The 22,947-nt window shown below is 46.3% G+C and overlaps 1 protein-coding gene across 7 annotated transcripts in view; it reads left to right on the top strand.

The window, feature by feature from the left end:
• LOC309361292 (far upstream element-binding protein 3-like) overlaps window positions 1-22,947 on the top strand; it is a 390,387-nt gene that overhangs the window by 279,243 nt on the left and 88,197 nt on the right. For all 7 annotated transcript variants that reach the window (XM_081896183.1, XM_081896187.1, XM_081896186.1 and 4 more), the window contains 3 exons: window positions 14,712-14,872; window positions 16,083-16,156; window positions 16,847-16,923. In XM_081896183.1, the coding sequence (XP_081752309.1) occupies window positions 14,712-14,872; window positions 16,083-16,156; window positions 16,847-16,923 (312 nt within the window). The remainder of the gene's footprint in view (window positions 1-14,711; window positions 14,873-16,082; window positions 16,157-16,846; window positions 16,924-22,947) is intronic.

The following is a 22,947-nucleotide window of genomic DNA, read 5'->3' as shown; positions in this document are numbered from 1 at the left end:
TATCGTGAGTGGATGTCCATTGGGGAGCTCTAGCAGTACTTCTACTACCAGAGCCGCTCTTTGGGGTTCAGGCTTGGGCACGTTCACTGATCCTTGGCCTGGCTGCTGTGCCCTGTCGCTGGCAGCCAGGCGTTGGCTTTTACCTGCTCCTTAAACCCCTCCTCCTCACTCCCAACAGCTCCCACAATTCCTTGCCATCCCTTCCTTTGTGGGCACACTCTAGCAAAATGTCCCGGCTGTTGACAGAGGTAGCATTTTTTGGCGCTCTTCCCCTCCTTCTTCCGCCCTTCGTGGACGTTTGAAACGCCGTGCGCGCGCGCAGTGCCAATCTCCATTGGTTCCGCTGGCGGGGAAGGTTGCCCTGGCATCTCAGGAATGTGGAAATCACTCCAACGCTCTCCTCTCCCTTCCCGCTTCTCCAGAGCCCTTGCCTCTAGGCGTGATCCAATCGCAAGAGCCGATTTAGTCAGCTGATCCATAGACCCCGGCCGGGGCGCGCGGGAAAGTTCGTCTTTCACCTCCAGGGATAGCCCTTCTTCAAACAGCATTTGAATCGGGTCCGAACACAGGTCCCACCCCAATTTATGTATGAACATGGTAAACCGTGTCCAATACTCTCGGACGGACTGATTCCCCTGTTTGCATGCCATTAACTGTCTGCGTACCACGCCCTGTTCAATCTGGCTGGAAAACATCAAATCCATCGCGATAAAGAATTTCCTCAAGTCCTTTAGGGCATCATTATTCGATGCCATCAGGGGCCTCACCCATTCTCTAGCTCCCCCCTCGAGGTGCCCAATCACAAAAGCCACTCTCGATTCCTCATCGGCAAAGTCATCAAACTGCAGATTGAGTGCATATTGCATTTCTGTCTTAAAGGCTTGGTAGTTTCTTGGGTCACCCCCGAATTTCTGTACCAACCCCGGTACCTTCCTTGCGATGGGGGTGGGCTTCCCCTGTGCATCCTGAGCTCTCCTCTCCTCAAGACGCGCCGTTAGCAGTGCCAGCTGGTGTTCCAACGCTCTGTTTCTATCCTCCAGAGTTGGTCCCACCCCAGCTCCTCCCACTGCTCCGTCTCCAGTTGGGTTGCTCATGATGCCTCTGTTTCGCACACGCAGCGTCGAAGACTGACGGATTGCTGTGATGAGTTAAGGGGCTGCTTGTGCGTAAATGGCTGAGTTCTTAACTTCTGCAATCAGTTTCTAAACTCTCCCCGTCCGCGGAGCCATGGGCGCATGGCTACCTCAATCGCTGGCAGAATCCGTCAGTGGGCGCTTCCGGAATTTGCGCCAACATAGGAGTTCCTTAACGGAAACTCTCCTTTTGGAATCTCTGCGTGACAGTTTCCTGCGCGGAGTGGGCGTCCCCAGCGGAGGTCCTGAAACCTCTCCGCTGTTCTCACTGGAAGTATCTTGGAGCCATCCCTCCGACTGAGTTTCTGCGGGAACTCTCTCTCTCCCCCTGCTGGTTCCTTCCTCAGCATCCGAGGGTCTCCTAACCTCCTTGAGCCCTTCCACCACCTGACTCTCCGATGGCAGTTCCCTGACAAACATTTTTGACAATACATTCATCTTTATAGCAGCAATTCGACCCAACAAGGAGAGCTTTAAGTTTGACCAAATTTCTAGATCTTTTTTTACCTCTGACCAACATTTTTCATAATTATCTTTAAATAAGTTCAGGTTTTTGGCTGTCATATTTATCCCTAGGTATTTCACTTTCTTCACCACGTTTAAATCTGTCTCTTTCTGAAGCCTTTCTATTTCCATTAACGTCATATTTTTCTCCAATACTTTAGTTTTCTGCTTGTTTAGTTTAAATCCTGCCACATGACCAAATTCCTGAATCAATTCTAAAACTCTTTTTGTACTAGATTCTGGCTCCTGTAAGGTCAAAGCCAGGTCATCTGCAAAGGCTTTAAGTTTATATTGTTTAGCTCCTGAATTCCTTTAATCAACTGGTCCTTCCTAATCATATTCAAGAGCACTTCCAGGACCGAGATAAATAGCAATGGAGAGATAGGGCAACCCTGTCGTGTTCCTTTTTAAATTTTAATCTCTTCTGACACCACATTATTAACTATCAGTTTTGCTTTTTGTTCCGAATAGATTGCTTCTATACTATTTTCAAACCCTCGTCCCACACCCATTCCCTTAAGGTTTTTTTTCATAAAACTCCAAGAAATATTATCAAAGGCCTTCTCCGCATCAATAAAAATTAACACTGCTTTTGTATTAGTATTCGTCTGCAATAACTCCAATATATCAATAATGTTCCTTGTGTTATCAGACAAATGTCTACCTGGGAGAAAGCCTGCCTGGTCTTTGTGTATTACTTCATTTAACACTCTTTTCAGTCTATTGGCTAAAATATCTGCAAAAATTTTATAATCCACATTTAAAAGGGATATGGGACGGTAGTTTTTAAGTTGTGCCTTTTCAGCTTCGGATTTTGGTATGAGTGTGATGAAAGCTTCTGTCAGGGAACTGACATCTAAAGCGCCGCAGGTGCAAAGGCTCCCTGAGGTTGAGAGAGCAGTAGCAGCGGAAGAGGGAACCAGTAGAGGGCGAGCAAGAACTCCAAGGGAAAGTGAGTCGGAGGGATGGCTCAGAGACGCTTCAAGCGAAACCAGTGGGGAGGTCTCAGGACCTCCTATAGGGACACCCACACCTCGACGGAAACTGTCACGCCGAGAGGCCAGACGACGTGTTTCCGTTAAGGAGCTTTTATGTTGGAAACGTTTCCGAAAGCAGCCACTTTCGGATTCTACTAGTGATTGACGCAGCCATGCTGGAGGGGCTCCGTCACAGGCAGAGGTTTGAAAACCTGATCAAACTCTGAGGGACTTGCATTTTACGCACAAGCAGCTCATCGTCCCATCACAGCAATCCGAAAGTCACCGAAAGCCAGCTTGTGCAGAGAGAAGCATCATGAGCAACCCAGCCGGAACCGGGGGTGCAGGAGCAGCTGGAGGGGGTCCAAGCCTGGAAGAAAGGTACAGAGCGTTGGAGATCCAGTTGGCGCTGCAAACGGCGAGGCTTGAGGAGAGGAGGGCTCAGGATGCAGAAAAGGGAAAGGAGAAAACCACCCCGCTCGCCAGAAAGGTACCAGGATTGGTGCAGAAATTCGGGGGGGATCCCAGGAACTATCATGCCTTTAGAACAGAGATGCAATACGCTCTAAACTTGCAGTTTGATGACTTCCCCGACGAGGAATCGCGAGTGGCGTATGTGATTGGCCATCTCGAATCCGGGGCGAAAGATTGGGTTAGACCCCTGATGGCAGCGAATAATGAGATCTTAAAGGACACGAGGAAGTTTTTTCGTGCCATGGACCTGATGTTTTCCAGCGATATTGAGCAGGGGGTGGTGCGAAGGCAGTTAATGGCTTGCCAGCAAGGAAGCAGATCTGTCCGTGAGTACTGGACTGAATTTACTATGCTGATTCATAAATTGGGGTGGGACCTATCGGCGGAGCCCATCCAAATGCTTTTCGAAGAGGGGCTTTCTTCAACCGTCAAAGATGAGCTTTCCCGGGGGCCCAGGGCGGAGTCTATGGACCAATTAACCAAATCTGCGCTGGCCATAGGAGCGCGCCAGGAGGCGAGGGCTTTGGAAAGGCGGGAAGGGAAAGGAGACCGTTGGAGGGAGTTCCGCATTCCAGACATTCCAGAGCCATCTTTCCCGCCGGCAGAGCCGATGGAAGTTGGAACAGCGCGGGCGCGCGCAGTTTCAAATCCCAGTGAAGGGCGGAAGAAGGAGGGAAAGAGCGCCAAGAGATGTTATCTCTGCCAACAGCCAGGGCACTTTGCCAGAGTCTGCCCACAAAGAAAGGAATGGCAAGGGATGGCAGGAGCTGTTGGGGGAAAGGAAGAGGAAAGCAAGGAGCAAGTAAAAGCCAACGCCTGGCTGCCACCGTCGGGGCACAGCAGCCAGGCCAAAGAGCAATGAAAGTGCCCATGCCAGAACCTCCCGGACCTGCTTTAGTGATAGAGGTGTTACTAGAACTGCCAAACGGACACCCACTAAAGGTCAAGGCGCTTTTGGATTCAGGCAGCTCCTGTAATTTCATGAGTAAGGAGTTTGCAGCTGAGCACCAGATACAGACCATCCCTTTAAGTAACCCCTTGCAGGTGACTACGATTGACGGCAGAGAGCTGTTGGGGGGAGAAGTTAGCCAACAGACTGTCCCGATGATAATGAGAGTGGCAAGGCACACCGAACAGATAGCGTTTAATGTGGCCATCCTGGGAGGAGCGCCCATCATTTTGGGGATGAGCTGGCTGGCGCTACACGATCCGCTAGTGGGCTGGCATCAGAGGGTGGTCTCCTTTGGGTCAGCGCATTGCCTAGAACACTGCAAGGAGGGGAAGGTCTCGGGAGGAGACAGAGTCACCCTAGCGGGGATGGAAGTGATGGGCAAAGGGAAGGTGCCCCCGCAATACGCAGATCTGAGCAACGTATTCAGCGAAAGGGAAGCAGACAAACTGCCACCGCATAGACCCTTTGACTGTCAAATCAACCTACTCCCAGGGGCCCAACTCCCAGTAGGCAAGCTGTACGCCATGTCAGACAGGGAGATGCAGGAGCTGAGGGAGTTCATTGACAAAAACTTGAAGCGAGGTTTCATCAGAGAGTCCCGAGCGGTGGGGGGCAGCCCAGTGTTTTTTGTGGACAAAAAGAACACAGACAAACCGAGACTGGTGTGTGACTTCAGGGGCCTCAATGCAGTGTCGGAGCCCCTGGCTTTCCCTATGCCCCGAATTGACGACATTTTGACCAGAGTAAGGAAGGGAAAGATTTTTACAAAACTGGACCTGCGGGGGGCGTACAATCTGATACGCATAAGGAAGGGAGATGAATGGAAGACCACCATGTTTACCCCTTTGGGAGCCTTTGAATACCTCGTTATGCCCTTCGGTCTACAAGGGGGCTCCGCCTGTTTTCAAGCTTTTATAAACCACGTTCTGGGACCTTTGCTCTACAAGAACTGTGTGGCCTTTTTAGACGACGTGTTGGTGTATTCGGAAGATGAGGAACAGCATGTGAGGGACGTTCGAGAAGTGTTGGGCAGGCTGCAAGCCAACCAGCTGTGGGTGAAACTGGAGAAGTGCCAGTTTCATACCAAGGAGGTGGAATTCCTGGGGTACCGCTTGTCAGACAAGGGATTGGCCATGGATCCAGGCAAGGTTCAAGCGGTACTGGAATGGAAGACACCGAAGACCAAGAAGGACGTGCAAAGATTCTTGGGGTTTGGGAACTTTTATCGGAAGTTCATCAAGAACTTTGCCCACTTGACGGCGCCCATCACCGACTGCCTCAGCAGCAAGAAGAAATTTGTTTGGACGGTGGAGGCGGATCGAGCCTTTGAAGAACTGAAAAGGGCTTTCGCCTCGGAAGAACAACTTCTGCATGTGGATTTACAAAAACCCATGAGAGTGGAAACAGATGCATCCGACCGGGCTATAGGGGCGGTCCTTCTTCAACCGGGGAGGAGTGCGTCGGAGTGGAGACCGTGTGCATTCTTCTCGCGGAAACTGAATAAGTCCGAGAGGAATTACACGGTGTATGACAGGGAACTACTTGCCATTCACGAAGCATTCCGGAGGTGGAGACATTTATTAATTGGGGCACAACACAAGGTGCAAGTGTGCACCGACCACAAAAATTTAGAGTATTGGAGAACAGCTCGAGTGCTCAACCAACGACAAGTGAGATGGGCACAGGAATTCTCCAAATTTAACTTTGAGATTTGTTATGTGCCAGGCCCAGAAAACGTCAGGGCGGATGCGCTCTCACGCAAACCAGAATATTGGGAAGGGGAGGAGGTGATCGAAGAGAGACATGTCATCCCGGAGGACCGCTGGGTGTGTGGGGCGGCGCTGGTGGGGCAACGGGAACTGGCGGAAGAAACGGCGAAGTTGTTTGTGGAACATATCTTTAGGTTGCACGGGGCTCCCTCGAGGGTGATCTCAGATCGAGGCAAACAATTTACTTCCAGGTTCTGGAGGAAGCTCATGAGCTTGCTACACGTGGAAGTTAATTTTTCAACTGCCCGGCACCCTGAAACCAACGGGCAGGCGGAAAGGGCAAATGGCATTCTTCAACAATATCTTAGGTGTTATGTCAATGACAGAGAGAACGATTGGGTCGAAAAGTTGGCGTTGGCAGAATTTGCCTACAATAATGCGGAGAATGTGTCCACAGGGATGAGTCCCTTTTTGGCTAATTACGGGTGTCACCCCAGGGCATTTCCAGGGGAAGGAGGGGAGAGATGGAGCGTTCCAGCGGCTGAACATTTTGTAGAAGAGATGGAAGCCATCCATCAGCAGCTCCAGCTCAACTTAGAAAGGGCCAAGGCACAATATAAGAAGCAGGCAGACAAGAACAGAAGGGAAGGTGAAACCATAAGGGTGGGGGATCAAGTGTGGTTGTCAACCCAAGGGTTGCCGTTCAAAGGGGGTTGTAAGAAACTGAGGCCCAGAAGATTGGGACCCTTTGAGGTGATTCAGCAGGTCAACCCGGTAGCTTTCAAACTCCGATTACCCAACCACATGAAATTGCACCCAGTGTTCCACAGGTCGTTACTGTCACCATACAGGGGGGGACGTGAAGGGGAGCACGTCAGGGGACCAGCCTTGGAAGAGAGGGAACGCCGCAACCATGTAGCGGAAATCCTCGATTCCAGGTGGAAGGGTAATCAGGTGGAGTATTTGGTGGCGTGGGAAGGGGAACCGGAGTCAGAAAACACCTGGGTAAGTGCAGAGGAAGTCAATGACGAGGTTTTAACAGAAACGTTCCACCAAAGGTTCCCGAGGAAACCTCAGCCTATAGCAAGGTTTAGGAGGGAGTATTTCGGCACCACCGATGAGGAAGAGGAAATGGAAGGGTTCGCGGAGTCGGAGTTGGAAGATGGAGTGGACTCTGATGACGAAGAGTACCTAGAGAGTAGGAACAGCAACAAGTGGAAGGAAGTGTTCGCGACGTCGGAAGATGAGGGAGGTTCTTTCAGGGGTTTTACCTCCTCACCGCCAGTAGGAGAGGAGACGGGAGGGGGTGAAGGGGGCCCTGGAGGGGAGGTGGATGTCAGGGAACTGACATCTAAAGCGCCGCAGGTGCAAAGGCTCCCTGAGGTTGAGAGAGCAGTAGCAGCGGAAGAGGGAACCAGTAGAGGGCGAGTAAGAACTCCAAGGGAAAGTGAGTCGGAGGGATGGCTCAGAGACGCTTCAAGCGAAACCAGTGGGGAGGTCTCAGGACCTCCTATAGGGACACCCACACCTCGACGGAAACTGTCACGCCGAGAGGCCAGACGACGTGTTTCCGTTAAGGAGCTTTTATGTTGGAAACGTTTCCGAAAGCAGCCACTTTCGGATTCTACTAGTGATTGACGCAGCCATGCTGGAGGGGCTCCGTCACAGGCAGAGGTTTGAAAACCTGATCAAACTCTGAGGGACTTGCATTTTACGCACAAGCAGCTCATCGTCCCATCACAGCTTCTTTCCACGACTCCGGTGCCTTCTTCCCCTCCATAATCTCATTGCACACCTCCTTTAATGGTTGAATTAAATAGTCTTTCAAAGTCTTATAGTACTTGGAGGTTAACCCGTCCGGCCCTGGAGACTTGCCCAATTGCATGTTCTGGATGGCACCTTTAATCTCCTGTTCCGTTATCTCATAGTTCAATATTGTCTTATTTTCTTGAGATAATTTTTGTAATCCATTAGTTCTTAAAAATTGGTCTATATCAGTCTCTTTCTGCGGCCCCTGTGTATAAAGCTGTTTGAAGTATCTCTGGAAGCACTTTCTAATCTCCACAGGATTCTGGATATTTCTCCCTTCTATCTCAAGGTTAGTGACCGTATTCAACTTCTGTCTTTTTTCAACTGCCATGCCAGCAGTTTTCCACATTTATTTGCCGATTCAAAAGTTTTTTGCCTCATTTGCTTAATTTTCCATTTGACTTCCTTGTTTACTAATTTCATATATTGTACTTGATATAATTTAATTTCTCTCAAGATCTCCTGTGACTTTGGTTTCGATCTTAGCTTTTTCTCTCCTTCTTTTATTTTTTCCAAAATTCTGTCTTTTTTCTCATTTTGAGTTCTCCTTTTTATTGCATTCTGCTGTATCAGAAACACCCCCATAACTGCTTTGCGTGCGTCCCAGATTACCCTTTTTTTCCACTGTAGTTTTCAGATTTACTTCAAAATAGTCCTTCAATTTTTGGGGGGCCTTCTTAACAATCTCTTGATCTCTTAGTAAGGTGTCATTCATCTTCCATCTGAAGGAACCAGTCGTAGTTAGTCTCATTTCCATCTTTACTGCATTATGGTCGGAGCAGGTTTTTGGGCAGATTTCCACTTTTCTAGTCTTCGGAGCCAGTCCTCTAGTTATCCATATTTGGTCAATTCTTGTCCATGACATTTTAGCTTCAGAAAAGAAAGTCCCTTCTCTACCTAGGGGATTTTTTGTTCTCCAAATATCAATCAAATCCATATTGTCAGTTAGTTCAAAAAAGTCTTTGGTAGTCTGCCCTCTTTTGTTATACTTTGGCTTTGCGCTTTGTCCATATTTGTAGATACCACCCCATTCATGTCTCCGATCCTGCACAATATGAAGAGGCCTTACTATGGGATACACTAAAGGCTGTTCTTACAGGTGAATTTATAAGTACAAGCATCTGTATTAAAAAGGAAAGAAACAAAATGAGAGACACTTTAATGACAGAGATCATTAAACTTGAACTGCATAAACAAATTGGGAACAAAAAAATCACATAGCAAATTAAATACAGAAAAGAGCTGAATTACAGACACTAGCAATTGTGAAAATATCTGTCTCTGCAATAGCTAAATCAAAAATTTAATGAATTTGGTGCTAAAAATTATAAATTATTAGCATATTAGTTAAAACAGTGAAATCTCAAAAATAGAATCAGGTCTCTAAAAACAATGGCTCACAAATATTTCATTCTAAATTGTTCAAAAATTAATTCAAAACATTTTATAATAAACTATATACAAAGGAAAACTTGAACTTGGATTCAATCCAACAATACATAGAAACTAGTATGTTAGAGAAAATTACAGATGAACAAAAGCAGTCCTTAGCAGCACCAGTAATGCTGGAAGATATAACTAAAGCAATCAAGAAACTTGAACCACATAAAGCATCAGACATGGGTGGTTTACCTGGAAAATTAAAAACAAACAAACAAAAAACAACTGAGATATTCCCCCATATGCAAAGATTGTTTTACAGTGTATTCCTTGGCAAGACAGTGCCTAAATCATGGAAAGATTCTATAATCGTTGTGATACTGAAACCAGGTAAAGATCCAGAAAATCTAGAACCATGCAGGCCTATCTCCTTAATTGGACAAGATGCAAAAGAATTAACAAGAATATTAGAAGATAGAGTGCAAAATACTACCAAACGTAATCCACATTGTTCAAGCAAGGTTTGTAATAGACACATAGCAGATCCTATACAGAATGCAGCGTACAATGAAAAAGCCTCAGGAATACCCTGTGCAATAGCCTCTCTAGATGCCCACAAGGCTTTTGACAAATTTCATTGAAAATATTCCAGCTGCTATCTAAAGTGAACTTTGGAAATGACCTTATACTAATTTTTAAAAATCTGCACAGCAGTAGCAGAACAGGAATACAGGTAAATGGACAAGACTCAGAATACTTGAGCATGCAAAGAGGCACCAAACAAGGATGCTCTTATTATTTGCAGTGTCAATGGAAGCACTGGCTAGTGTTATCAGAACTAATCAGAAAATAAAAGGAATATTAAGAAATAGACGTAGAATATTATTGAACCTCTTTGTGGATGATATTGCCCTGATGATTTTGGACTCAGAGACATCCTTGTCAGAGGCCACCAGGGAAATTGAATCATTTGGGGAAATAGCTGGACTATTTATCAATAAAACAAAATCAGAACTATTACGCCTGAATGTCCCCTCAGAAATGCAAGCAAAAATACAAATCCATGCTGACATGACATTACAAGGGGCTGCTCAGGATTTTGTGGGAAGCATGGCCTCCATGTGGCTGTCCCTGAATAAGTTTGGCCCAACTCATAGTTGCGGACATTCCTTAGACCTGGTGTTCATCTCTATGGACGTGGGTGATCTGACATTAAGTAAAAGTGAAACAAAAGAAGTGCCATAGTGGATCTCTCATGGATCTCTCAGCAGCTGTTAATACCATCAACCATGACATCCTTCTGGACCGTCTAGAGCAGCTGGGGGCACTGCTATGCAGTGGTTCTGCTCCTTTATCCTGGACCGTGTCCAGAAAGTGGTGTTGGGGGATGAGTGTTCATCCCCCTAGGCTTTCACTTGTGGGGTGCTTCAGGGTTCCATCCTCTCCCCCATGCTTTTTAACATCTACATGAAGCTGCTGGGAGAGATCATCGGGGTTTGGGCTGGGTGTCCACCAGTATGTGCATGATACCCAGTTCTACCTCTCCTTCAAGTCAGAAACAGTGAGGGCAGTCAAGGTCCTGTGTAAGTGCCTGGAGGTTGTTGGAGGATGGATGGCGGCTAACAGATTGAGGTTGAATTCTGACAAGACAGAAGTATTGGTTTTGGGGGACAGGGAGCAGGCGGGTGTGGGGACTGCCTGGTCATGAATGGGGTAACTGTGCCCCTGAAGGACCAGGTGCGCAGCCTGGGAGTCATTTTGGACTCACAGCTGTCCATGGAGGTGCAGGTCAATTCTGTGTCCAGGGCAGCTGTCTACCAGCTTCACCTGGTATGCCGGCTGAGACCCTACCTGCCCAGAATCTGTTTCACTAGAGTGGTGCATGCTCTGGTTATCTCCCGCTAGGACTACTGCAATTCGCTCCATGTGGAGCTACCTTTGAAGGTGACTTGGAAACTACAATTAATCCAGAATGCAGCAGCTAGAGTGGTGACTGGGAGTAGCCACCAGGACCATAGAGCACTGGTCCTAAAAGATGTACATTGGCTCCCAGTGCACTCCTTGAGAGAAAGGGCTGCTTTGGGGAGAGAGAGAGAGGGAGGGAGGGAGGGAGGGAGATGGTGCTGGACATTCCAGGATCCAGCCCTCGAGGAGAGGACTGCATTTCCTCCTCCCTCCCTGCTGTAGACCGATGAGCTCTCTCACCTTCAAGGGAGGGGGGACCCTTCCTAGCTGCTGCCATCCCACCCACGCGGGAAGGTGTGTGCGCTGGCTCCTCCAAGAGAGAAAGGGCTGGTTTAGGTTTACTCGAAAGGAAGCGGTGGGTTGGATCCAGGGGAAAGGGCTTCTAGAGGTTTTGTCCAGTTCTTAAGGTGGTGTTTGAAGGCTGTCAACTCTGCAGTTGAGTTTACCCAATTTCTGCTTCGAACTATGGGGGAAACCGTTGTGGTTGACATGTGCCCCCGACTCATTTGAAAAACAGCAAGAGTCCTGGGGCACTTTAAAGGTTTAACACATTTATTATGGCATGAGCTTTTTGTGAACAACAATCTGTGCATCATGTTCTGATTATATAGGACCCTGTCCTCAATGTTATTTTCTTATGTTATTACAAGTATACAAAGTATGTATTTTAAAAAATATATTAATTTAGGATGAACTTTTCAGGTTTTATGGAAGCAACTGTTAGGATATTTCCGTTCCACCTTAAGAGGGAGCAGGCTGTGTGAGTCAGAGTCTGCGTATTTCCTGTTCACAGGATGTTTATGTTTGCTATTGCTTTCGTTTCTCTCTCTCTCTGTGCCTGAACACGCTAGCAGGCGGTCATGCTTGTTCTTTGTTCTGACCAACGCTGAATAAACTTGTAAATATGCTCTCCTGCTGTGCAACTTTCACTGTGTGAATTCTGCTGATAGAGTGTGCATCAGCAAAGGAATGTGGCAATCTATTTCTGGAGCTCATGTCGCTCGCTACTTGCTGATACTGTATCTACGGGAGGTCGATGGATGTCCGGAGTCCGGAGTCGGCGTGGAGGCAGTGATGGCCTTTGTCTCCCTGGCAGTATCCCAACAACAGGTTATGGGCCCAGATTCACGGCACTTACAGGAGAGTAAGACTGCGACAGACTGCTGAGGTATGTGTGGAAAAGCAAAAAGAAATAAGGCTTTTCTGAATGCCGGCAAAAGTCTCTGATGTCCGGCTGGTCTAATTGGCCTGGGAGCCGAGCCAAGCAGGCAAGTAAAGACCTGGAATGGAGTTTTTACAAGCCTCAGAAGCTGCAGAGTGCCCAAAGTTAAATCGGCACAATTATGACATCTGGGTTGTGTACTGTGAGAGCTTGCTGCGACAATTTGGAGTGTGGCATACTATGTGTGAGGCCCCTCCAGTTCCTCTGACAGAGAGATGGAAGGCTCAGAATTCGACGGCTGTAGACATAATAGTCTTGTCCGTCTCTCTGGAGGAAATTAAAACGCTTGCTGGCAACGTGACTGCACGACAGATGTGGAATGCTTTGAAGAAAGCTCATCTGCCAGTCATCCCAGCTCAGAGTCTGAATGCCCAGAGTGTGAATGCATCGGAGGTCCTGGCTGTTTCCCAGAATGCGAAGGAATGCAGGGATGCTGAGGGCACCGGTTGCAAGCTGCAGGGGGAGCTGACTGTGATGTCAACCCAGGCAGCATTCCAGCCTCCAGGGGGAGCCAAGGAGTCGGCAGCTGAGAGCTCTGTTTCTCGTGGGAACCAAGGTCATCGCCTTTGCAGAGGCCGGAAGGCCAGAGGTAAACAAAGACAGATGCCTGCAGATGGCCTGAAGCAGAGGGAGGGTGAAGAGCCCACGCCAGTGGAAAACAAGGCTTTGTTTGCTGGCACAGCTTCACCAAAGGCTAAAGGCAAGTCTGATGGCCAGGAGCAGGGGGGCAAGCTGCAAAAGCCCACGCCGGTGGAAAACAAGGTTTTGCTTGCCAGAAAAACTGCTCCAAAGGCCAGATTTGTTATTGATTTGGGGTGTACCCGCCATGTTTCAAAAGACAAGCACCTGTTTATCTCCTTCACACCTCAAGACGGAGAGCTCCACCTGGCTGGTGGAAGGACGTTGCAAATTGCAGGAGTCGGGACTGTGAAACTTGCAAGTCTGCACACTACCATCAGAGATGTACTTTTTGTTCCAGGTGCGGCAGACAATTTGCTCAGTGTCCCACAGCTGACTGGGTGTGGCTTTGAGATTTCCTTCAAGAGGAGCGTCTAAGTTGAAGAATGACAATGGGAGAGTGTGGTAGATCACTGCAAGTTTTTGATATTGGATGGTAGATCTCAGGCTACTTGTAGCTGGACCTGCCTGCTGTAAGCCACCCAGAGTGGCTGGGAAAATCCAGCCAGATGGGCGGGGTAGTAGTAGTAGTAGGCTACGAGTGATTGCCGAAGAAGAAAAGGCTTGCAGTGTAAGGCTTCATTTACAATAAATGAATCAACACTCAATGTGTTTCCTAAAAAATGGCTAGCTGCTGAAGTATTGCAATTAAAGAATTTAAAGTGGATTGGTGGCATTTTCCTTCGAAACAATAGCAAGGGCTTCATATGGCAGCTTCACCATTTCCTTCCTTTGGTGCAGGTATTGTATTTTCAGTATAAACAGGACTCCATTTTTGCACCTATACACACAAACACCACTTTTAAATGTTATCCAAGACATGGTGGGAAGGAAAAAGGCCAAGCAGGACATTCTGGAATCAAATCAGAAATCAGCATGGCTTCTGTAATTCCGGAACTCTCCCTGGAAAATAGAGACACCAGGAAGGTGTCAGGCTTTGGGGAATTCTATCCCCCCCCCAGTGGCAGCAAGAGGCACAGAAAAACAAGGGAGTTCTTACTAATGAATTTATTATTTTTTTCAAATTAAAAAAAGGTGGCCCTGAATATAGGAATCAGGCATTTAGTGTTGTGGTCCTTACCTGTCAGGAATGAGCCAGCTCCTAAGTGGAACTTTTCAGCCGGCTGCAGAACAGAGAGGTTTAGATTTGATGCAGGTGGAACAATGGCCAGTGCTGACTCCCCTGGACATTGGAATGCCGGTTGCCAAGGGAACGACTGAGAGTGGGCTGGAACACAGCCAAAGCTCTCAGGAAGCTCAAACAGGCGTGAACAGACACAGAGATAGTCTATCAGAAAAGGAAGAGGCTGGAGCTAATCCAATAAGTCTGAAGAGTTGTTGAATGGGAGGGCTGCTAGACGGGAAGGCAAGCAAGAGATTAAAGGTGCAAAAGTTCAATATCTTCTGTAGGAACCGGAAGAAGTCTTCAGAAGGGTCATCTTCAGTGATAATGTCAGCGGCTTCGTTAGAGCCATCCGGAGCTGTCTGTTTGTTTTTGCAATAAATCCTCCTTTTTAATTACGTACGTTACTGTATTATCAAGCTGGAACCTGGACTCCTGACACTAGCCTTTGAAATTCCCTCCCCCTTTGAATGTTAGATGGGCACAATCTCTGTTGTATTTCCAACACCTATGGAAGAGCTCCCTCATCCCAGTGTGCATCTGTATTGGAATTGTTTTTAGATATTTTGATTGGCTTATTGCTTGCATTTTTTATGTTGACCAGAGCATGATGAGAATTACAGTCCAAAACATCTGAAGGGCATGCCAGGGTGGCAAGGACCGATCTAATCTATGTGATTGGATATTCCTACTTCCACGCATCTTTGATAACTGCTGAAAATATAAAGTGGAAGACTGAGTAGGTTCTACCTCCCTTTTCTTCCTCCTCTCTTGCTTCCTTGCAGGTGGAGAGAATATCAAGAACATAAACCAACAGTCTGGGGCCCATGTAGAGCTCCAGAGAAACCCACCTCCCAGCACAGACCCCAGCATACGGATGTTCACCATTCGGGGTGTCCCCCAGCAGATTGAGCTTGCGAGACACCTCATAGATGAGAAAGTTGGTGTGAGTTGCTGCTCCTTCTCTTCCCTTCTGTTTGCTTCTTCCTTTTTAAAAAATAAAATAATGTTTTGCAGATTACAATACAGTATGATCACATCTTACACACAATTAACTTGTGTGATTTCAACCTTGTGTGGTTGAAAACTAACTGCTTGAAATCCTGCAAATTAATTGCACACAAGCTTGGCACAGAAAGAGCTTTTAAACTCTCTGCCTTGCTTAGAAGGTAAAGATGGTCACGCAGGGACAGATATGCCATTCCCAGAATGTAACCCTTGCACAACACACAATCATACTATACACTAAAGACCAATGATACCAAAACATTTACATAATTTTATTGTGTCATCATTACACCTTTGAGAGAAGAAAATGCTAAGGAGTAAACCTACAAAAATCCAGACTGGAGTCCCTAAAATGGTTGGATGGCGCCTTGTATGCCTACTTCGGGCAACTCCTGCAGCCAAGCTGGTGACAAATATATTGCTCTGCTTTCATTTGGACCACATCTCAAGGCAGAGAAGTGGGTTTTGTTGTCTGGGTGGCCAAGGACCTCCATACACACTGCCCAGGCTTGCACCCTAGAAGAGGTCGATTTGATGCTGCTAACGCAGCGGTTTGACTTCTCGAGACAGATGGATGCCAACAACATTTTTGCTAGGTGCACAGTCCCATTATGTGACGTGGAGCACTGTTGTTCCCACTGTACAGACAGGAAAATTGTTCTGTGGCCCAGAGCCCCATTCAATACTCACTATGTACCTTGCATAAGAATTTTGGAGTCATTTACCAGCAAAATTAGACAGGCACCTAATGTCACAGTGTTCAGATGCCTATTTGAAGGCATTCTTTATTTAAGAAGACTTCCCCCTTTGGGTGACCTGATCACTTATGGAATATTAATTATTTGCAACTACAATTTTATTGTTTCTTTAGGATTTGTAAAACAGGGATTGATTGCTTTTAGAGGTTTGTAGGAATGATTTTATTGCTTTTTTTAGAAAGCAAGTTTTGTTGTGTTTATCCTATTTTATCTTGTACTCTGCTTTGAATAGCCTCTGGCCATGAATCTGTTTATAAATCTGTTAAATGAAATAAAATTATTCATATTGAGAAGCCTTCCACAGCTCCTTAATTCTTAGATGCACTCTCAATTACCTTGTAGCCTGAGTGACAGAAAGGTCAATTAATTACCTGTTTGTTCCTTCTCCAGTGTACTGGTCTGGGTGGCCCTGGGGGTTTCAGCCAGAGCCCCTTCAACCAAGCACCTGCTGCACCTCACCAAAAGTACGTAGCCATCTTGCTTGCATTCCCATCACCGTTAGATCCTCCCCACTCCCCGGCCCACCAAATATAGCTGTAGTTGTGAAGCAGCATCCTGGGTTCATTATGCTTTTACAGAAGAACAAGTCGACTATGCTTTTCCCTGAGAAACCTAAATAAATTTTGTAATTTTGAGGAGCCTGGATTGGGAGGGGGGAGGGGCAGGCAGGGGCTGTGGCCACATGCAGCCTTGGATGGCCAATAAATATAGTTGGGACTTTCCTTCCCATCATAAAGCTCATTGATACCTTCCAGGAAGACTCTTGGATTATTGATTGGGCAGGGAACTTTCTTGCCATTAATTAAAATCAAGTATGGGAAACCTGTGGCCCTCATGTTGCTGAACTACAACTCTCATCATCCCTGAACATTGGCCATGCTTGCTGGGGCTCATGGGAGGTGTAGTCCAGCAACATGGGGGGGGGCAGTAGCAAAATATTCTCTACACCTGATTTTTTTTTTTAAAAAAAAAACTCCACTGGAATCAGTGTTCTTTTTTAATATTGATGAGTTGGTAGTGAAACGAGTCCAGAGCTAATCTTGTGCATACTATGGTCTGTTTCAACCCTTTTTGACAAATTTTAATATGGACACATCATTGTGGATGGACCAGCTCCTTTTCCCTTCAATCACTAATGATCTTGTTCTCCACAGCGGTCCTCAGACCTTCATGACGCAGGGTTGGGGTGGCACTTATCAGACGTGGCAACAGCCTGGGCAGCAGGTTCCAAGTAAGTGTCTTGTAATCGTAGAGCTTCCAAAAATCACCCAGTTTAAGTTGATTGAGTTAAAGAGTGGGGGGACCTCTTGCCCTCTGTATGTTTCTGAGCTACATCTCCCATTGACCATTGGCCATGCTGATGGGAGTCATAGTTTGGCTACATATGGAGGGCCACAGGTTCCCCACCACTGGACTCTTAAAGGAAACGTTTCTTCAAACATGCAATATCTGGAGTTGTATATCATGCAGCACCTCAGTTTGCTACTGCTTAAGCACTGGTTAAACATGAGCATGTGGGCAGGGCAAAAAGCCGAGAATTAAATATAAATTACTAACAGATGTAAAAGAAAGAGGAGGCTTTGCCCTGCCAGACTTGAAGTTATACTATGAGGCATCATGTCTTTGCTGGTTAAAAGAATGGATAAAACTTAAAAATACAAAACTATTGGATTTAGAAAGATTTGATAACAGATTTGGGTGGCATGCGTATCTATGGCAAGAGAAGAAAAAGGGTTATAAATCGTTTGAAAACCATATCTTCCGGAAATCGTTAATTGAAGTATGGGACAGATACAAAAATTTATTAGAAATGGGGGTTCCACATTGGTTATCCCCACTAGAGGTTATAGGAGTCAAGAAAATTAATATGAGGAGTGAATGGATTACTTATGGAGACTTGGTGGTGAAAGAAGGAGAGAAATGGAGATTGAAACCATATGAGCAAATAAAAGAACATGTATTTGACTGGCTGCACTATTATCAGATAAGTGATATGTTCAAAAAGGATGTGAAAGAAAAAGGGTATAAAGAAAAAGATTCGAAATTTCAAACAGAAATTGTTAATAATGATTGTAAAATAATCTCAAAAATGTATAAAATTTTATTGGAATGGCACACGATAGATGAGGAAGTTAAAGCTGTAATGATTCATTGGGCCAGAGATTTAGGGTATAGTATAGATATGGAAGACTGGCAAAAAATATGGAATGAAAATCTGAAGTTTACAGCACGTACTACGTTAAAAGAAAATGTTATGAAAATGGTATACAGATGGTATATGACACCAGTTAAATTGGCAAAAATGTACAAAACCTGTAACAAATGTTGGAAATGTAAAGAGAAAGAGGGTACATTCATTCATATGTGGTGGGAGTGTAAGAAAGTGAAGGGGTTCTGGGAAATGATATATAATGAGTTAAAGAAAATGCTGAAATATAGCTTTGTAAAGAAACCAGAAACCTTCCTACTGGGAATAACTAAAAAGGAAATAAATAAGAGGGACTGTAAACTCTTTCAGTATGCAATAACAGCAGCGAGAATATTGATGGCCCAAAAATGGAAACAAGAAGAACTACCGACTTTGGAAGAATGGAGAACAAAACTAACAGACTATGCAGAACTGGACAAATTAACTGGAAAAATTAGACTTCAAAGAGACCATAAGTTTCTAGAGGACTGGGGGGAAAATCAGAGAATATTTGAAAACTGTATGTGAGGAACATACAATGCTAGTGTGTTTTAAAGAAGCTTTGTGAAAAAAATAAGGAATATTGCAAGAATGTAAATGAGGACAGAAAAATTTTATTTAAAGGCGATACTATAATTAAGGAATGTGAAGATAGAAATTTAACTACGGATGATTGTCAGAGGAGTTGAGGGAGGTTCAATAAGTCAAAATATGTGATGTGGAAATTTGTATGATTGGAGATTTTATGAAAAAAAATTAATAAAAATTTATTATAAAAAAAATAAACATGAGCATGTGAGAACTACTAGCAAGAATAATAGAATCTTAGAGCTGGAATGTACCCAAGGGTCATCTACTCCAATGCCCTGCAATGCAGGAATCTCGGCGAAAGCATTCATGACAAATGGCCATCCAAACTCTATAAACCTCCAAGGAAGGAGAGTCCACCACCTCTCATGGGAGTCTGTTCCACTGTTGAATAGCTCTTACTGTCAGAATGTTTTCCCGAATGTTTAGTTGAAATCTCCTTTCTTGTCACTCGAAGCCATTGGTTCGAGTCCTACCCTCCAGAGCAGATATTTGAAGATGGCTATTTCTTTTCAGTCTCCACTTTTCCAGGCAAAACATACCCAACTCCTTCATGCGCTCCTTGTAAGGCTTAGTTTCCAGACCCTTGATCATCTTGGTTGCCCTCCTCTTCACACGTTCCAGCTTGTCAACATCCTTTTTAAATTGTGGAGCCCAGAATTGGACACAGTATTCTAGGTGGGGTCTGAGCAAGGCAGAATAGAGTGGTACTATTACTTCCCTTGATCTGGACACTATACTTCTGTTGATGCAACCTAAAATAGTGTAACCTTTTTTGCTGCTGCATCACACTGGTGGTTTTTTTTAAAATGTATTTTTATTTTTTAAAAATATTGGTTTTCAAAAGTATGAGCAGTGCCGGTTTCCGGTTTGGCAGGGACATCAGGAAGAAGTGCAGAATAGCCTCTTGGGGAATTCTGAGCAGCGCGGGGGTTTTTTAGAGGTCCGCAAGTACCCTGCGGACCTTGGATCCTCAAGGGGAATACCTTGAGGGACGGAGCACCCAGCGGCGCCCAGACGTGCTCTCCTGCTTCTTGGGTTTAAATAATAATCCGAGGACGGGATAGAGCTGCGGACGCGAAGGGGAAGCACCTCAGACCTCACGCTGTGCAGTCTCAGGCTTCTGATTAAAGTGCCAAGCTTCCACGATAAAATTGAATTCTGAAGAATGGGATATTTTTAAACACTGACAATCGGGAGGAATTCAAAGAATTTGACCAGCCAAGGGATGCAAAAAGGGAGTCCGTCCTGGCTGCAGTGTAAAGATGGTGCAGAGAACAAAGACATAAGAACAAAGGCGGAAGTGAAAGTTCCTGCTGAGTAAGTGTAAAACTGAAAGTCCTCAGAGGCACTGCACTGAGGCAAACGCCATTTTATAACGTTGAAAGAGGGAAAAGAGTTAAAAAGGGACTTTGTTTCTCTTCTTTTCTTGCGAAGACTTTGTGGCTCGGTGGGAGAAACAGTAACGTGCTGAGCTCCAGCCCAGAGACTCAGATACTTTGTATAAAACTTTATATAAAACAGAGGGGAATGCTGGCAACATTGGAAGGGACTGACAAGTGAAAGTGGGACAGAGCAGTAAAAGTTTTAAAGTGTGTTGCAGAGATCCCTAAGCCTCTCATCTCTGATTAAATGGACATAGAAGAGGTTTGAATTGAAACTGATCATTCTCATACCCCCACTGGAATGAGAAGGGAGGAATTTAATTTGGAAAAACGCTTTATACCCAAATATCCTTTGAGGATTAAGCCTGCGAGTGGCTAGAAAAATCACCTCCGTGGTTCCCTGATTGGATTACAACTCCACCTGGATCTATAAGTTGGATTGAGCCGACAAGTGGCAGAAGACCAGAAAAGGACCTTTAAATTGAGACAGTAGTTGGGACAAGGTCTATATATTTCTGACTTGTATTACTTCTTTTTTCCTTTCCTTTTCTTTTGAGACAGTACTTGATGTGCATTTAAATGGGTGATCTCTAAAGTGTGTGGCTAAGACAAAGAAATTGAAAGCTATAGTGAAGAGAAGGGAAAACATCTGAGGGTTATTGCCCAAATTACAATTTGTCATTAACTCGCTTTTCGGCTCTTTGGAGTACATGCTCCCTCTAGTGGTGAAAGTATAATATTGAGTTATATGCTTAAAAATGCCAGGGGAAAATGGGGGGGGGGGGATGGAGGAACGCCAGGGGATAGAAGACAGTCGAAACAGGAAGAAATTAAGGACTTGGACATTTTATGGTTAAAAATAAAGGAAGAATTTAAACAAAATGAACAACATATGGAGAAAAAATTGGCAGAAGTACAAGAAACTCTGGATAAGAAAATAGAGGGGTTAGATCAAAAACAACGGAAGAGCTAGCGAAACGAACTCAGAAGGAAGTTAAGGAAAATAGGAAAGAGACAGATAGAATTAAAGAGGAAATGACAGAGGTTAGTAAAATACAAGAACAGATCTGGGACAACATGGCTCTGATGGAGATGAGGCAGAAGCAAAGAGGGGTAGTATAAGAAGCAAATGAAGATATAAAAGCAAAAATGATTAAAGAATTGGCAAGACGGATGGATATGAAGGAGGAAGAAATTGAATATACAATTGAGAATGTGTTTAGAATTAAAGTGAGATCGGTAAAAGCCAAAGCCAAAAAACTGCCTAGAGATTAATTTTTAATTCATTAGAGATGAGTGATGCAATTCTGAGAATGAGTTATTGTAATGGTTCTAGGGGTTGCTCGTGCGTAAGTTGCCACCACTCCTGGCTAGGTTGCCTGGTTGAACCCTTTCTGTCTGGACAGCCTCTCACCCGTGGCTGTCTCAGTCACTGGCAGAATCCGCCAGTGGGTGTTTCTTGAACTTCTTCCAGCAAAGAAGTTCTTTGACGCCAAGTCTCCTCCTACTCTCCCTGCGCGGAAGTCTTCTGCGCAGGGAGGGTGTGGGCAGTGGAGTACCCATGCTCTCCCCACTGGTCTCCGGTGAAGAGTCCTGGAGCCTCCTCTCCGATTCCCCCATCTGCCCCCCTTCACCACTGGTGTTACGCTGATTTCCTTCCCCAGCAGATGGGCTGCCTCTCTCCCTACTGGGACCCTCTCCAGCATCCCTCTGGAGCCTTCCCTCTGCCTCTGGCTCCGATGGCAATTCCCTGACATCCACCTCCCCCCCAGGACCCCCTCCACCCCCGGCCAGACCTTCTGATCCAACCTCGTCCCTTTCCTCGGCCGACGATGCAGGGAATCCCCTGAAGGAGCTGTCGCCATCCTCTGAGGATTCAAAACCCGCTTCCCACCCGCTCCGATCTCTTTCCGCGGGGTGGGCCTCCCAGTCTGATTCTTCTCCCTCTGATGCCTCCCCTCCCTCCTCTTCGGAGGCAGGAAAATCCACAAAGTCCTCTTCGTCGTCTGTGGTTCCAAATTCTTCCTCCCAGAATCTCGCTAGTGGTTTTGGTTTATCTGGGAACAGGCTGTGGAATTCTTCCACCAGATACCCGTCATTGATCGCCTCCGCGGGAACCCACGTGTTTTCTGACCTGGGTTCTCCCTCCCAAGCTACCAAGTACTCCACCTGGTGCCCTCGCCACCTTGAATCGACTATTTCCGTAGCTTGGTTGTGGTGTTCCCTCTCCTCTACCCGCGGGTGGGTGTTGACTCCTCCCTCCCGCCCGGGAAATTCCCGCCCCTCCCTGTACGGTGAGAGTAGGGACCTATGGAACACCGGATGTATCTTCATGCTGTCAGGCAACTTGAGCTTGAATGCCACAGGGTTCACCTGCTGTGTTACCTCAAAAGGTCCCAGCCGCCTTGGCCGCAACTTCTTGCACCCTCCCTTCAGGGGTAACCCTTGGGTTGACAACCACACCCAGTCTCCCACCCGTATGGCCTCCCCCTCCCGACGGTGCTTGTCTGTCTGCCTCTTGTAAACTTCCTTGGCCCGCTCCATGGTCATCTTGAGTTGCTGGTGCAAGGCCTCCATTTCTTCCACAAACTGCTCTGCCGCAGGTACACTCCATCCTTCCTCCCCCCTCCCCGGGAAGGCCCTGGGGTGACACCCATAATTGGCCATGAACGGGCTCATGCCCGTGGACACATGTTCAGCGTTATTGTACGCAAATTCAGCCAGTGCTAGTTTCTCTACCCAATCGTTCTGTCTCTCGCTGACGTAGCAGCGTATTGCTGGAGTATACTGTTCGCTCTTTCTGCTTGCCCGTTGGTTTCCGGGTGTCTCGCCGTCGAGAAGCCCACCTCGACCTGCAGCAAGCTCATGAGCTTCCTCCAGAACCGGGAAGTAAATTGTTTCCCGCGATCCGAGATGACCCTCGAGGGAGCCCCATGCAGCCTGAAGATGTGATCCACAAACAACCTGGCTGTCTCCTCTGCCGTCACCGCATGTGAGCAAGCTATGAAATGGCACATCTTTGTCAGTAGATCGACTACTACCATGACTGCTGTCTTCCCCCTTGACTTGGGCAAATCTGTCATAAAATCAATGG

This window comes from Podarcis melisellensis, assembly GCF_964234715.1.
Source record: "Podarcis melisellensis genome assembly, chromosome: W".
NCBI lineage: Eukaryota > Metazoa > Chordata > Lepidosauria > Squamata > Lacertidae > Podarcis > Podarcis melisellensis.
The sequence above is the reverse complement of the archived record's forward strand: the minus strand, read 5'-3'. Positions and strand labels throughout refer to the sequence as shown.